General features: G+C 46.2%; 1 protein-coding gene across 2 annotated transcripts in view; it reads right to left on the reverse strand.

The window, feature by feature from the left end:
- Positions 1 to 1,537: 1,537 nt before the first annotated feature.
- The window catches only part of LOC111968642 (inositol hexakisphosphate kinase 2), a 33,113-nt gene continuing 17,009 nt past the window's right edge, over positions 1,538 to 17,641 (reverse strand). The window contains exons 2-6 of one of the 2 annotated variants that reach the window (XM_023994401.2): positions 6,023 to 6,425; positions 3,855 to 4,059; positions 3,198 to 3,352; positions 2,646 to 2,821; positions 1,538 to 2,499 (exon numbers count right to left, since the gene is read on the reverse strand). In XM_023994401.2, coding sequence (XP_023850169.1) covers positions 1,951 to 2,499; positions 2,646 to 2,821; positions 3,198 to 3,352; positions 3,855 to 4,059; positions 6,023 to 6,260 — 1,323 coding nt within the window. In that variant the 5' untranslated portion in view covers positions 6,261 to 6,425 and the 3' untranslated portion in view covers positions 1,538 to 1,950. Of the gene's footprint in view, positions 2,500 to 2,645; positions 2,822 to 3,197; positions 3,353 to 3,854; positions 4,060 to 5,597; positions 6,426 to 17,641 lie in introns of those variants that run through there. The other variant, XM_023994410.1, reaches the window with a different exon arrangement.

Consider the following 17,641-nt stretch of genomic DNA (forward strand, 5'->3'; position numbering starts at 1 on the left):
ATTCCCAGTCATCACTCACCCACACAATATGACCTTTCCCCTCCATCAAATAAATGTAAACGAAGAGCATTGCCAGCTTTCTATTAGAAATCAGGGGTTACACTAGTTTTCCATGTAAAAACATGAAGAGCCATTACAACCAATTGAATTCGGTGTGTCAAAAGGGAGTACGTTTTGGAGTAAATTAGTAGATTTCATTGGTTCCAAAAAGACAAGTGACATTTCAATCAATTAATTTTTTTAAACATGTGGGGGTTAAAGTTGAAATCTGCATAAGGTGAAACAGCACCACTGTTCGTCCCCGGCGTCTTTATTCTTTTGTTGAAACAGAGGAGCGACTGGCAGCGCGGTTCATTTTTTGTTATAATTGCAGTACATATTCAGGTGTTCTATCGGGTGTGCAATGATGTCTGAGGGAAAGAAAGTGTTATGTTTGAAGTAACTTCTTTGTTGTTGTATACCAAACTGACGTGGCAGTTTCACCAACTATGGATTCCAGCAAGATGGCTGTTTTACTGTAGAAGCAGAAAACACTAGCAATACAAGTTATTTTACTCTTCTGTAAAATTTTGAAAATGTCACTTACCGTTACACCCCTTAGGCACTCAACCCATTGCTGGTTGTTGTCTGGATTTAGTGAGATGAAGCCCGACATCACTGTATAACACAGTATTAGCACACAAAGGGATAGAAATAGAGAGCAGAGCATTTGCCACAACCAAAAATTGTTTTATTTCTCCAACAAAATGTGGACAAGACAGATACAAGATAGGAGGTATCTGAACATAAAACAACAATATTAATTAATAAATCAGATTAATAACATGGAATGTAGTCTTTGTATCTCCATTCACTTTCTTTTTTACATGTTTTAGTTTAAGAAACATGTCAAATAAATAGATCTACAGGTACCTGACTAAATAAAGGAAACACTTGAGTAAATTAGGGATACGAAGTATATTGAAAGCAGGTGCTTCCACACAGGTGTGCTTCCTGAGTTAATTAAGCAATTAACATCCCATCATGCTTAGGGTCATGTATGAAAATGCCCAGTTGCCCACTAGTTTGGCTACCATGGCTAGAAGAGATCTCAGTGACTTTGAAAGAGGGGTCGCAAAGGAGCACAGGGTTGTTTATAGGGTGTGTGTGTGTGTATTTTAGTATCATTTAAAAAAATAAATATTGTGCGTGTTTCTCAGTCACCAGATTTCAACCCAACTGAACACTTATGGGAGATTACGGAGCAGCACATGAGACAGCGTTTTACACCACCATCAATAAAACAAATTATGGAATTTATTGTGGAAGAATGGTGTCACATCCCTCCAGTAGAGTAGAATCTATGCCAAGGCGCATTGAAACTGTTCTGGCTCGTGGTGGCCCATAAAGACACTTTATGTTGGTGTTTCCTTGATTTGGGCAGTTACCTGTAAAAGGCCTCTGTATGTAATCTAATAGCTATCTGAATATACCGCAGTCTCTTCTTTGAATCCAAAGGGAACGGGATGGCAAAATAAACTGGTATAGTAGTAAAATGGAAGATGTTTTCCCTTAGCAACTTTAATTTCACACAGGTACAGCAGTTTCTCTCTTTTGCTTTCTCAAACCTGCCCCATCAGTAGCACACATCAACATCAGTGCATGTGTTTGTGTGTATATAAGGCAGCAGGAACTGTTGGAATCCGTGCTTGCGGTCAGTAAGCAGATAAGGGTGACAACTCACTGAGTTAACTAAACTGAAGATCGCAAATGTCTCTTTAAACATGAACCATCAGGGCCCTTTTTATCCCCCACTGACACAAACAAAAACACCCAAAATAAGCACCAAGAACAGAAACAAGGACCTTGTGGAAAACAGGCTACAGCCATGTTCAGCATGCCCCTAAGGCCAGCCTCTGTAGTCCAGTGTGATGCTTTTTCCATGAGTCCAAAAGAGAGAAGATGACTGTTTTAGTCTGTGCTGTGGTCCTCCAGCTTGGAGATGATGGCGATGAGGTTCTGCAGACCAAAGATGTAGCCACTGTCCTGGCCCTCGTGCACCACACTGTCCTCCACAAAGTCGGGGCAGGTGGTGTGGGCAAAGTCAATCATCCTCACGTCCACCGCCGGGTCAGGGCCTGTATCAGATCGGGCTGCCAGGCACCCACCACCAGCGCTACCACTACTACTGCGGGTAAACCCAAACGCACCTGCCTCTTCATCCTCTTCCACTTCCTCCTCAGACAGACCGTCCTCGGGGGCCCTGTGTGCATGTGTGCAGGGCGGCTCGCCGTCATAGATGATCAGTAGGGAGGAGGAATAGAAGCGGTAGGACTCACAGCTCTCCAGGGCTGTCTGCATCTCCCTGAGCCTCCGCAGCACCGGGGAGAGCAGCTCACGCCGCAGACGCCGCCCGTCATGGAAGAACTGGAACAAGGCTTCCTTAAAGCCCGACAGGGTCAGTTTACGCCCAATGTATTTATCCATGAACATGAGCTGACCCGAGTCTGACTGGTATACCTGAGAGAGAGGTAGGAGATGGAGGGGTTCAGAAATAAATGTTTCTTCTGAACTAAAACTAAGCTATGCCTCCCCAATAGATCATGTCAGGCTCTTCAATTCTGCCCCATCCCCATCAATAACACACACGTTAACATTGTGCCCACCTGCATGCCACAGAGGCGTACTCCGATGGAGGCTGAAGTGCTTTGCTGGCACTTGCGGATTTGCATGACCTTCTTCTCCTCGGACACGTTGTCACCGTGCTGCCGCGTGCCCATTTTCAGGTCCAGCACACACGGAACCGTGTGTCGCCACGTCAGGTTCTCCAGCAGGATGAATTCTGGGAAGGGGTCCTGAGTCAAGGAGCCTTTCGCCACAGGAGAATCACATGTTCTAATGGACCTGATGGAGACAACTCTCCACTAATGTAGTAGGAAGACCTGACTCCCTCTCAGCGGACACTAATTCATCAGATGGACCCGACACAAATCTATCTTTAGCCTTTCCTCACATCAATCTACTTCACTTACAAACACAAAKATGTCACAAGTACATTATATGTAAGATTGTGAGGCTACATTGGGCACAAGATTCTGCAGAGTGAAGAAATAGGCAGTAGCACACAGTAATAAGATCAGGTACAGTACATGGAAAACCCCTGCAGGCAGGTGCTGGATGGCCTGATGTTTAGAGTAGTTATGGTAATGAAAGGATACTGTACTGGTTGCGGTGCTTGGCGTTCTCCTTCATCCTCTGCAGGTGTTTCTGTTGGAGTTGGAGTCTCCAGGGGTTGTGTTGGATGGCGTTGCTGCCTTCTAGAGGCACCTCCTCCTGCTGCAGCCACTCCAGCTCCTCCTCCTCATGCTTATGACTGGGGGAGAGAGGAGAGTCAGGCGGGGTGGAGAGCAGGGAGGGAGTCTCCCTATTGTACCATTAAGTTTACGTTCTAGAACCTTTGATACAATGTGTCTCAACATAGGTGTCAGGTAATGTTATATGGAAGGTACATGACAAAGATCGGCATATTATAAGTGTATGCTTGGTCAGATTGCATCAACCTCGACTGTCCTGTCGCTTCCCTACCCTTTACCCTTCCCCTTGTGCTCTGCCCCTCCTGGCCTGGTGATCAGGGCTCTGTTCCATAACCATCTGGCTCTAACTAACCCCAGCCTGGCCACATCATCATCTACTCACATCAGATGGGTACTGCCTGCTTGTATTTCAGAGTGCTTTCTGTGTTAGTGTATCTGTCAGTTATGTGTTAGTGATTGCGTGTGTTCACCATAACGATCACCAACTCTGGTGCCCTGCATGTCTCTTCATCAGTGTCACAGTAAGTCTCCGTAACAGCGTTTCAATCTGTCTCGTCTCACCTCTTGTCCTTGTCTTCGTGTGAGTCCAGCAGACTCCGGGCAGACAGCTGCTTGTTGCCCCAGTGCAGCATCTTGCTGTATGGCTCGCCGTTGACCGACAGATCTATATTCTCCAGGTGCCCAACCCCAGAGTCACTGTGCAGGGGGTACGCTATGAGACACAGGTTGCCCTCCTCATCCTCTTCAAAACCCACAGATACCACACCTGAGAGAGAGAGGAAAGGAAGAAGACAAACTCGTAAGATATCAACCTCATTGAAACATCAATGGTTCTTTTGACTGTCTCTTGATGAAACACTATTTTCATTTCTCAGCAGCAAACAAGAAACTGGGAAGTATTTGGAGTCTTATCCCAACTATTTTTGCTCTCCAGCATTTTTTTTCTCTTTCTTTTTCTTAGAGCCGTCTGCCCTGGCTTCTCTCAACCTGATCAAAGGACCTGGACAAAAAACTTTATAACAAACAGATACAGATCTCCCAACTCCACAGAGACGCAGAGAGAGAGAGGCAGAGAGAGAGGCAGAGAGAGAGGCAGAGAGACAGAGACACAGAGAGAGAGAGGCAGAGGGCGATATGGGGCATGGAGACAACAAATAGAGGCTGTGACATTATGGAAATCTTGTATATATATATATATATTTGTGTACAGTATGTTGTTGTCATGCAGAAAAGGAAAGTCACTCCAAAACAGAAACCACACAAGGCTCAAGCAGATGCAGTTAAAAATCGGATTTATTTGAAGTGATTTGAGCTGGTTTCTCCAACCATTATAGTAGTAATATTATTACACAGTAAATAAAATCAAACATCTTAAACACACTGTCACCAACACCAGAGTACCAAAAACCACAAATCATGTAAACCTATGCATATTGCCTTACAACAAGTTGTACAGTGAGAGAACAGCACAGCAGCATACATAGTCTCTGTAGATGGACCAGACGGATGAACTCAAAGCCTATTTCAATCCCTCAGTCACTCTGATGTCATTCTGCCCATCCCGTATGTACAACATTCTAACCCCCCTCCCTCATGAGACATCCCCCACCCAAAACCACCCCAACTCCCTCACCCAGCCACCCAATCTCTATGTGGGGATGGGATGCATAGAACACAACAGCTGCAAATTGACATGGAAGGGTACAGTAGCGCAAAGGGAAAACGGTTGAAGATGAAAAAGTGAGATAAAGTTTAGGAGTAATTGGCTCCTATAGGATCAGAACACATTTTGTGGTGTGAGTATATGAGATCCAAAGCAACTGAGTATCAAGCCACAGCCTTGTTTTAGAATGTCAAAAAAGGAGGTAGAAAGCCCCCGGTTTACACACACAGGTTCACCTTTCACTTGTCTGTCAGGTACTAAAGACAAACAGCTGCAGTGACCCGTAGTGTTAGATAACCCACTGTTAAAGGGYTAAGCAGAGGGGAGACGCAGCACTGGTGGTGAACAGTGAGAGTTAACAAGATCTGGTGGACGTTAGGACCCTGCCTTCTGAACCTCAAGCCTTAGATACTGATGTCATTGTATGATGGATTTAACCCTCTCCTTGCTGAATTATTTCTGAAAATGTTAGAAAGCATTTCTCTCTGTGTGTGCGCACACACACACACACACACACACACACACACACACACACACACACACACACACTAACCCGGTCTTCATGCGTACTATACTGCATTCTACCTGCTCTGTATGCTCTCTGGGTAGAGAAACACAGCTCCTACCTGTCTGTGACTTACCTCCAATGCTTCTACACACAGGACAGCACACCTGGTGGTGCTCCACTGCTACAGCGCCCTCCTGTGGCCAGATCCAACAGCACCGCCTACCGCACAGCATCCTGGCTGGCTGCAAAGTCCTAACCTGGGCCTTAGAGAATTGACAGAACCCACCTGATCCATCTGTGAAGGGACACCGTTCGACTCCCTAAAAAACACCCTACACCATGAAACCATGCACTAACATGGACCGTGAACAAGGAAAAGTGCAGAGAAAAAAAATGCATTCACCTGCAATAATAAGCTGACCTATTTTCCAATCACATTCCATACCAATCAGGAAATAGCGAGAGGGGGACTGGGATATGGTCAAAAGAGACAGCCCAGTCACACACACACGTAGATGGCAGTGGAGGTGTGGTAGAGGTTAGGGGGTACAGTCTTACCTCGGTACTGGGGGGTGAACTTCCTCATGGCGCTGGGTAGGCTCTTGTAGAACTGGTGCTCTTGGGGGATGAGGGGCTTGCAGATGGTCTGCTCTCCAAAACGCAGCACGCAGCAGTGACCCCCCACCTGGTGCATGAAGGGCTCAAGCGGGACTCCTTTCTCCAGATAGTGTTGTAGCTGATGCTGCGTTTGCTGCTGCTTGGCCTGCATGGTCTGAGCCTCCACGGCCGGACTCATTCTCCACTGACCCTGATCCGGAGCACAGTGACGCCACGCACATTAGCCTCCCTCCTCAGGGACACCGTGCAGCAGGGCTGTCGGACGACCACCCACGCAGACTCTCTCTGTTGATGTTTATTTTGATCCCTCCTTTCCTGATCTCTCCTCTGTGCAGGAGGGATTCTGCAAGATGAAAACAAAGAGTGACTGGAAGGAGGAAAAGAGAGAGAAAGAGAAATATCGTCTCAGCGTTGGTCAATCTTAAATCCCGTTTTTCCTCCTGGCCTTAGAAAGTAGGCAGAGAGGTGTAGAAACAGAAAGTCCTTTGTGTCCTGAGGTTGAAAATGAAGGTCTGCTCTGCAGAGTGTGGTCTGAGTGAGACACAGCCTGACTGAAAGTCTCGCCTGCTGCCCACTGAAACCCTTCTGACACTGACAGCCTGCTCTCGCTCGGACTGGTAAAAAACTCACAAGCACAAAAACAGACCCGCCCACTCAGCCCACTTCCACCAATCACAAGCAGGTTGTTGGGTGGTACCCATTGAGGGAAGAGAGCAAGCAAACAAAGAGGGATGGAAGGGGATTGGGGGAGGGGAGAGAGAAAAAAGGAAAGAAGCAGAGAAACAGAGAGGGAGGAGGGATGAAGGCAGAGCTGAACTCCGCTGTTTGCTCTGTATGACAGAAGCCGTTTAATAACAACCTCATTCAACAAGCTGCATTTTCTAATTCAGACCACCAGCTGAGAGGGTGAGACTGGTGGTCAAATAATGCAGACCCAGTGCCCACATACAGTCTAGCACCACATACAGCCATTTGACATTTGCAAAGACAGTCAAATATGTCACAAAAACACTGGTAAACACAGTAACAAATGGTTTGCATTATAACAAATAACATTGAGAGCCACAGAATGTTGATTATAGAACAAACAGCGGTCTGGTGCAAATAATGGTGTCAGTTAAGGTAAAGGTAGTCTCAAGGGCAACATAAAACAGTGTTCGTTGTCTTCCAGATTCCTCTGAAGATAAACTGCCAACATTGCCTATAACTACTAGCTAGGCAAAACATGCTGACTGGGAGCAGGGCCCTGTACAGCAGAACGAGTCAGCGAATAGCGAGAGAACAGGGAGTGATTGTGTTTCCTGAGCTGCAGGGTGGACACTAATCCTTCCCTTCGTGGTAGCCTAGGCTAATCTGTTTCAAGAAGGGAGAACATACCAACTCCTCATTCACAGAATTGCCAGTCACAACAGGACAGGTAGGGGCATTTCCATGGAAAAGGACCCATGAGCACCAACATGGGAAGTTCATTGGAACATACCAATTTGGGTGTCAAATGAAAGCTAAGAGTCTATATTTTTGTGAAATGAAGTCATAGAAGTATCAAGTAATGGTAGACATCAATTCTGTTTATGAATGAATAATTCAAACTCTTACTCCCAAAAATATTAAAGGGATTTACTGCAACTGAATTGGATACAATGGGAAATCATAAYAGTCACAAACCACAGTTGGGTCACCTTCTACGGTCCTCCCTCTTCCATACTGTTATGTTCAGCAACCCCTCCCCTCTCGGTCTGTCTTTCTCTCCAGTTAAATGTCACCTCTCCCAGCTCTTACAGACACCTAACCACGAGTCCCCTCTTTTTCCATTTACTGTGAGCATCAGCCTCACACACTGAGCACTGACCGACACCGGATGTACATGGACGTTGAAAAGTAGTTGAAAGTTGGTCAGTCCACCCTGGCCTTGATGTTAATGCCCAGACGGACCGGACCAAATCTGAACCTATCATAGACGTATGTTTCACAAGTTTGGATAGCACAGTGCAGTACAGTGAGTAGAGCACAATAGAGTAGTCTAATACAATGCAGTAGTACTGTACTGTCATGTACTCCACTGTGCTGTATTGTACTGTACTGTCATGTACTCCACTGTGCTGTATTGTAATGTACTGTCATGTACTCTACTGTGCTGTATTGTACTCTGCACTGTGATGACCAAAGTTGTGAAACATGAGGAGAATGACAAACATAATTATGCATTTCTGTGTAGTACAGACCAGGGACCCATGACGTAATATCATTACCATAATTCTGTTACAAGGTGTAAATCCACTTCACTTACTGTAGTTCAATAACTAAAATAGATGTTTTCTAAGCTAAGGTGCCACGTCATAGCTGACCCCCCAGTCTTTCAGCAGACATTTCAATCTTCATTCGGAGCAGATATTTAACAGAGTTTTTGATCACATAGAAACCTGAATAAGATTTGACTGTAATTCCATTACCAAAGTTCTTCCACTAAATTAGTTTTTGTAACATTTTCAGTGGAAATTGTTAAAAGCAGTCCTTGTGCATAAAGTTGCATGGTTTGTTAAACTTTGAAATAAATGGTTTTGTTTGGCATACATTTTAAAGTGAAAACGTGTCAAAGCGTAATTCCGTCACCATGGAATTGCCCGTAGGGTGTGTGTGTGAGTGTGTGTGTGTGCGTGCGCCTGCGTGCCTGGCCCAGTAGCAGTGGAGGGGATAGACACTGGCTGGTTCTCCTCAGATCACAGGCAGTAGCAGAAATCCCCACAGTAATATCTCTAATCCAGCATCCTGGAAAACTACAGGGAAGAAATGAGGGAAATGGAAAAAAAACGGAACTAAAACACACAGACAAACACAGGTTGACGGCACAGGGCACAAAGGGACTGTCAGGTAGGCAACACACAACCACATTATACAACACTAATGAAGCAATACACTGACACTGCTCTGGCTTTGTCTCTTGACCAATCATCTCTGACCTGAACATTGGTCAATATCCATGCCAACGGTAGCCTATTGCCAGCAGACATGCTGACTTTGGCCTAGACTTTGCAGACACTTGCAAGACTTTAGGGAGGGGCACAAGAATGTCAAAGAGAGCGAGAGAGAGAGAGAGAGTGATGCTAGTGGACTTGCTGAAGAGCAGTAGCGTGGCATGGGGCCGTTAGTGAGGTAGATTGTTTAATGCCCTGAGTGTTCCTGTCGTGTGTTCCAGAGAGACAAAGACACAGCGATCTGCTGACAGACCAGGCCATAGCCTGGGAACCCAATAGGAGCACAGAGCTCAGGGAAGTGGTCCTTTACACCTCCACACAGTCTCCATAGAACGCACACAGAAGTCAGTCACAGCCCCAAATGACACGTCTTGCCAATAATGTCTGACCTACTGGCAAATAACATTCTCACTCCAAAGGTCATTGCCAGCACTGCAGACATGTTGACTTTGGCCTGAACTTTGAAGAGACTTGCAAGACTTTAAGGGAGGGGCACAACAATGGACTCGTTTTTGAGGGAAATATCCTCAGGAGACCCCAAAATGGATTAGAAGCCTCCAGCCAGCAGAGCTAGACAGGATCAGGATGGCATTCTACCCTATGGAGCTGTGACTGACTGACATGCTGAAGTACTTGTGGATGTCCTATCAAACTATGATATGGAGGTACAAATAAGTTAACAAAAACATCTGTCTACAGCCCTCAAACGCATCTCTGGACCTCGAAGCCAGTTCCACTGCATTTTGTTATTGTTCCCCTCTAAATCAGGGACTGATTTAGACCTGGGACACCAGGTGGGTGAAATTAATTATCAGGTAGAACAGAAAACCTGCAGGCTCYGCACCTCGTAGGGTAAGAGTTGAATACCCCTGGTCTACAGTGACACTGAGGGTCTGACAGGTCTGCTGTTCAGCTGGGGTTATTGTCACCATGCTAGTTTCTCACGGCTGCATGAGGAACGACAGAGGTCGGGTTGTGGTGGAATGTCAGCGCGCCTCGGACAGAATGTCTTGGGAGCATGGTGGTGGGCACATTGTGGTGCTGGAGTGCTCATAGGGGGCAGGAGGTGGACAAGGTTAGTTTCATACTAACATGAGGCCAGGGGTACTGGCACGTTGGGCAGAGCAGAACAGAGGAGTAACTGGAGTGGGGATAATATGTAGGTGCTGAGTGACTTCAGACAGAAGGGAGGAACTACTGTAGTGAACCCAGAGAGCAGCCTGGGGCTATGAAGGACACATGGACAAAGGCTGTAGCTCGTAAACAAGCAAGCTAGCACTGTAGGCAGAATTTAGCTTAACTCCAAAACATCCTGGATTTGTAAAGCTACTTCTAGGAATGTATAAGGCCTATATTTTCAGTGCTTTAGAACATACAGTGCATCCAGAAAGTATTCAGACCCCTAGACGTTTGTTTTTAATGTTACAGCCTTATTCAAAAAAAAAAAAAAATAGTTTTCCCCCATCTCCTTCCTCAATCTACACACGATACCCCATAATGACAAAGCAAATAACAGGTTTAGAAATTTTGGCAAATTGATTTTTTTTTAATTTAAAAATATTACATTTACATAAGTATTCAGACCCTTCACTCAGTACTTTGTAGAATCACCTTTGACATTGACTACAGCCTAGAGTCTTCTTGGGAATGATGCTACAAGCTTGGCACACCTGTATTTGGGGAGTTTCTCCCATTCTTCTCTGCAGATCCTCTCCATCTCTGTCAGGTTGGATGGGGAGAGTTGCTGCACAGCTATTTTCAGGTCTCTCCAGAGATGTTCAATCGGGTTCAAGTMCAGGCTCTGGCTGGGCCACTCAAGGACGTGTCCCGAAGCCACTCCTGCGTTGTCTTGGCTGTTTGCTAAGGGTCGTTGTCCTGTTGGAAGGTGAACCTTCAGAGCGCTCCGACTGGGGTAGAGACGGTTTTCATCAAGGATCTCTCTGTACTTTGCTCGTTCATCTTTCCCTCAATTCTGACTAGTCTCCCAGTCCCTGTCACTAAAAAACATCCCCACAGCATGATGCTACCACCACGCTTCACTGTAGTGCCAGGTTTCCTCCAGATGTGACGCTTGGCATTCAGGCCAAAGAGTTCAATCTTGGTTTCATCAGACCAGAGAACCTTGTTTTTCATGGTCTGAGTCCTTTAGGTGCCTTTTGGCAAACTCCAAGCAGGGTGGGATGTGACTTTTACTGAGGAGTGGCTTCCATAAAGGCCTGTTTGGTGGAGTGCTGCAGAGATGGAAGAACCTTCCAGAAAGACAACCATCTCCACAGAGGAACCCACCTCTCTGACCAAGGCCAGCTCTAGGAAGAGTCTCTGTGGATCCAAACGTCTATTTTATAATGATGGGGACCTTCAATGCTGCAGAAATGTTTTGGTACCCTTCCCCAGATGTGTGCCTCGACACAATCCTGTCTCGGAGCTTTACAGACAATTCCTTCTACCTCATGGCTTGGATCTTGCTCTGACATGCACTGTCAACTGTGGGACCTTATATAGACAGGTGTGCAGTGTGCCTTTCCAAATCGTGTTCAATCAATTGAATTTATTTTGAATACATTTGCAAACATTTCTAAAAACCTGTTTTTGCTTTGTCATTATGGAGTATTGTGTGTCGATTCAATTGTCCCCCCCCCCCCTCATAAATCTATATAAGAATAAGGTTGTAACATAACAAAATGTGGAAAAAGCCAAAGGGTCTGAATACTTTCTGAATGCACTGTATTTAGAATGGAATAGATAGGCTACAGGTGTAGTAGGCGTCTTAAGGCAGAACTAATACCACTGACTGACTGTACACAAGGACAAACGCCACAACACACCTCTGCTGACCTGTCTCCTCCCACTCCTGCTGGGCTGTTTCAGGAAGAAGGCTCAGCTGGCTCACCTCAGTGTCAGCTTATTCCCCAGACGGACAGATGACGGATCAGTCCAGATTACATCAGATCAGTGTGCTGCTGACCAAGTCTTTACAGGTCACCACGTAAGCTCCCCGTAAAATACCAAGAGCTACCGGCTATTCAGAGACTAATACATAGCGCCCTCCAAACAAACACGCACACGCACACAGTCAGGCAGAAACATGCACACAATTTACAGACGACACTAAGTAGGCTCAGAATGCTTTGTCTTTTTTACGCACTGTACCAACATTCTCTGCACACGTTTATAAACACGAACAGGCTACACGCACGTGAGAGGTAACAGGTCCATAAATACCAGCATTGACACCAGAGTGCAACGGGTGACATTTGAATACTTCAGCCAYCCGGACACAGCTGCATTACCTTGGCTACAGATGTGCCCACAGCCCACACCACATAAATCCTCTAAAACCTATCCATGACATGCATGAAGGGGTCACTGATCTTTCTCACTGGCGATGTCAAGTTGCCAATGAGAGATGCCAACCTATTTGACCCACTTCTGAGGGCATCGTGCTAAGGCTGCAGGCAAGCAGAAACTTTAATTCTCTTCCTAAATTGACTGATTCTAAATGGAATTTACCCCTCCCTGGATTCCTACAAAACAGCCAAGCCCATCCAAAGCCCCCCTCTTAATGTCTTCTAATCTAAGCCACTGCAGTACGTGAGTCAATCTGTGTCAGAGCTGAGTAATGCCAAACACAGCATCATAACGGCACCCACCCACCTACACAGCATCATAACAGCACCCACCCACACACAATCATAACGGCACCCACCCACACACACACACACACACACTACGGCGATATAATATTTTGGCCATATCACAGTATTTAAAAAAAAAACATTGACGGTATTTTATATATATATTTTTATAATAAAATTACTACATTTGCTTTATGAGTAGTGCGTGACCCTAGGGTGGCAACACATACATTCTAAGTGTTTTCAATGGGTCTTTCTCCATTCTGATTGAACAGTATAAAACAATTCAACCCCCAAAAAGTCACAATATACATCAATTTCTGCATTTGAGATCATTTCCACACTGCCACGAAGGGCTGCACGATATGGGCAAGTAATCTGGGCCTTATTTTTAACCAAATGTTGCAATTTGACTTGCGATTTAGAGCAAAACACTTGGTTAACTGTTGGAATAATGGGAATAGAATGTCTATTCTAATTATATAGTTAGAATATAATAGTGGGCGCTTTTAATACAGTGTTGTTTGACATGATAATGAATGAAAATGCTAGGGAGGAGTTATTGTGACAGGGTAGGAACTAATGTGTTGATAGGTATTTCCTATGGGAGCCTATAATCTCACAGGTTTGTTTCCAAAACTAGAAAAGAGTGGACAAAGTTTAGTAGACTTTACCCTTTACCAAAGTTGTAAAAAAGTGTTCAGAAGGTGTGCAAGGGCGATTAGAGTTATTGCACACACTTCACAGAGCAGGCGTTCCCTAATGGAAACACACAAATGCATGTTAGAACGAGCCAATAGGCTCTCGCTAGCTTGTGCTTCTGCCTACTATGATTCATTTGCTCCCATTGGAAAACGACAGGCTGTGGTCTACCTGGATTGCGTTTCGATTAAGGGTGTGCTTTGTTAATTTCATTTGTGGAATTTCTTCCTTAATGTATTTGAGCCAATCAGTTGTGTTGTGACAATGTAGGGTTGGTATACAGAAGATAGCCCTATTTGGTAAAATACCAAGTTCATATTATGGCAAGAACAGCTCGAATAAGCAAAGAGAAACAGTTAATCATTACTTTAAGACATGAAGGTCAGTCAATGCGGAAAATCAAGAACTTTGAAAGTTTCTTCAAGTGCAGTCGCAAAAACGTTCAAGCGCTATGATGAAACTAGCTCTCATGAGGACAGAGTTGCCTCTGCTGCAGAGGATAACTTCATTAGAATCAAATCAAAATGTATTTGTCACGTGCGCCGAATACAACAGGTGTAGACCTTACAGTGAAATGCTTACTTACAGGCTCTAACCAATAGTGCAAAAAAGGTATTAGGTGAACAATAGGTAAGTAAAGAAATAAAACAACAGTAAAAAGACAGGCTATATACAGTAGCGAGGCTATAAAAGTAGCGAGGCTACATACAGACACCGGTTAGTCAGGCTGATTCAGGTAGTATGTACATGAATGTATAGTTAAAGTGACAATGCATATATGATAAACAGAGAGTAGCAGCAGCGTAAAAGAGGGGTTGGTGGGGGGGCACACAATGCAAATAGTCCAGGTAGCCATTTAATTACCTGTTCAGGAGTCTTATGGCTTGGGGTTAAAACTGTTGAGAAGCCTTTTTGTCCTAGACTTTGCACTCCGGTACCGCTTGCCATGCGGTAGTAGAGAGAACAGTCTGACTGGGGTGGCTGGGGTCTCTGACAATTTTTAGGGCCTTCCTCTGACACCGCCTGGTGTAGAGGTCCTGGATGGCAGGCAGCTTAGCCCCAGAAATGTACTGGGCCGTACGCGCCACCCTCTATAGTGCCTTGCGGTCAGAGGCCGAGCAATTGCTGTACCAGGCAGTGATGCAACCAGTCAGGATGCTCTCGATGTTGCAGCCGTAGAACCTTGAGGATCTCAGGACCCATGCCAAATCTTTTTAGTTTCCTGGGGAATAGGCTTTGTCCTCTTCACGACTGTCTTGGTGTGTTTCGACCACTCTAGTTTGTTGCTGATGTGGACACCAAGGAACTTGAAGCCCTCAACCTGCTCCACTACAGCCCCGTCGATGAGAATGGGGGCGTGCTCGGTCCTCCTTTTTCTGTAGTCCACAATCATCTCCTTAGTCTTGGTTACGTTGAGGGATAGGTTGTTATTCTAGCACCACCCGGCCAGGTCTCTGACCTCCTCCCTATAGGTTGTCTCGTCGTTGATCAGGCCTACCACTGTTGTGTCGTCTGCAAACTTAATGATGGTGTTGGAGTCGTGCCTGGCCATGCAGTCGTGGGTGAACAGGGAGTACAGGAGGGGACTGAGCACGCACCCCTGGGGTGCTGCAGTGTTGAGGATCAGCGTGGCAGATGTGTTGCTACCTACCCTCACCATTTGGGGGTGGCCTGTCAGGAAGTCCAGGATCCAGTTGCAGAGGGAGGTGTTTAGTCCCAGGATCCTTAGCTTAATGATGAGCTTTGAGGGTACTATGGTGTTGAACGCTGAGCTGTAGTCAATAAATAGCATTCTCACATAAGTGTTCCTTTTGTCCAGGTGAGAAAGGGCAGTGTGGAGTGCAATAAAGATTGCATCATCTGTGGATCTGTTTGGGCGGTATGCAAATTGGAGTGGGTCTAGGGTTTCTGGGATAATGGTGTTGATGTGAGCCATTACCAGCCTTTCAAAGCACTTCATGGCTACAGACGTGAGTGCTACGGGTCGGTAGTCATTTAGGCAGGTTGCCTTTGTGTTCATGGGCACAGGGACTATGGTGGTCTGCTTGAAGCATGTTGGTATTACAGACTCAATCAGGGACATGTTGAAAATGTCAGTGAAGACACCTGCCAGTTGGTCAGCACATGCCCGGAGCGCACGTCCTGGTAATCCGTCTGGCCCCGCAGCCTTGTGTATGTTGACCTGCTTAAAGGTCTTACTCACGTCAGCTACGGAGAGCGTAATCACACAGTCGTCCGGAACAGCTGATGTTCTCATACATGTCTCAGTGTTGCTTGCCTCGAAGCGAGTATAGAAGTGATTTAGCTCGTCTGGTAGGCTCGTGTCACTGGGCAGCTCGCGGCTGTGCTTCCCTTTGTAGTCTATAATAGTTTGCAAGCCCTGCCACATAAGACGAGCGTCGGAGCCGGTGTAGTATGATTCAATCTTAGCCCTGTATTGGCGCTTTGCCTGTTTGATGCTTCGTCGCAGGGCATAGCAGGATTTCTTGTAAGCTTCCGGGTTAGAGTCCTGCACCTTGAAAGCGGCAGCTCTACCCTTTAGCTCAGTGCGAATGTTGCCTGTAATCCATGGCTTCTGGTTGGGGTATGTACGTACAGTCACTGGCTCTATCAATGAGGACGTCGTCCCCACAGTGACTGTACGTACATACCCCAACCAGAAGCCATGGATTACAGGGGGMACTGATGTGGGGCACTCAATGCAATCGGAAGAATCCCGGAACATGTTCCAGTCTGTGATAGCAAAACAGTCCTGTAGTTTAGCATCTGCTTCATCTGACCACTTTTTTTATAGACCGAGTCACTGGTGCTTCCTGCTTTAATTTTAGCTTGTAAGCAGGAATCAGGAGGATAGAGTTATGGTCGGATTTACCAAATGGAGGGCGAGGGAGAGCTTGGTACRCGTCTCTGTGTGTGGAGTACAGGTGATCTAGAATTGTTTACCCTCTGGTTGCACATTTAACATGTTGATAGAAATTTGGTAGAACTGATTTAAGTTTCCCTGCATTAAAGTCTCCKGCCACTAGGAGCGCCGCCTCTGGGTGAGTGGTTTCCTGTTTGCTTATACAGCTGACTGAGTGCGGTCTTAGTGCCAGCATCTGTCTGGGGTGGTAAATAAACAGCCACGAAAAGTATAGCTGAAAACTCTAGGCAAGTAGTGTGGCCTGCAATTTATCACAATATACTCTACTTCAGGCAAGCAAAATCTAGAGACTTCCTTAGATTTCGTGCACCAGCTGTTGTTTACAAATATGCACAGACCGCCCCCCTCCTCGTCTTACCGGAGTGTGCTGTTCTATCTTGCCGGTGCAGCGTATATCCCGCTAGCTGAATATCCATGTCGTCATTCAGCCACGATTTCGTGAAACATAGGATATTACAGTTGATGTCCCGTTGGTAGGATATTCGTGATCGTACCTCGTCTAATTTATTGTCCAATGATTGCACGTTGGCGAGTAGTATTGACGGTAACGGCAGCTTTCCCACTCGCCTTCTCCGGGTCCTGACGAGGCATCCGGTTCTTTGTCCTCTGTACCTGCGTCGCTTCCTCTTGCAAATAGCGGGGATGTCGGCCCTGTTGGGTGTTTGGATAATGTCCTGTGCGTCCTCCTTGTCGTAGAAAAAATCTTTGTCTAATCCGAGGTGAGCGATCGCTGTCCTGATATCCAGAAGCTCTTTTTTTTTACCCCCTTTTTCTCCCCAATTTCGTGGTATCCAATTGTTAGTAGTTACTGTCATGTCTCATCACTACAACTCCCGTACGGGCTCAGGAGAGACGAAGGTYGAGAGCCATGCGTCCCCCCGAAACACAACCCAACCAAGCCGCACTGCTTCTTAACACAGCGCGCATCCAACCTGGAAGCCAGCCGCACCAATGTGTCGGAGGAAACACCGTACACCTAGGAACCTGGTCAGCGTGCACTGCGCCCGGCCTGCCACAGAAGTCGCTAGTGCGCAATGAGACAAGGTTATCCCTACCGGCCAAACCCTCCCTAACCCGGACGACGCTAGGCCAATTGTGCGTCGCCCCATGGACCTACCGGTCGCGGCTGGCTGCGACAGAGTCCAGAGTCTCTGCGATGCAGTGCCTTAGACCACTGTGCCACCCGGGAGGCCAGAAGCAATTTTTTGCCGTAAGATAGTCGCAGAAACATTATGTACAAAATAAGTTACAAATAACGCGAAAAAACCCCACATAATAGCACAATTGGTTGGGCTCCCGTAAAACTGCTGCCATTTCTTCCGACGCC

Source organism: Salvelinus sp. IW2-2015, linkage group LG1, assembly GCF_002910315.2.
Source record: "Salvelinus sp. IW2-2015 linkage group LG1, ASM291031v2, whole genome shotgun sequence".
NCBI lineage: Eukaryota > Metazoa > Chordata > Actinopteri > Salmoniformes > Salmonidae > Salvelinus > Salvelinus sp. IW2-2015.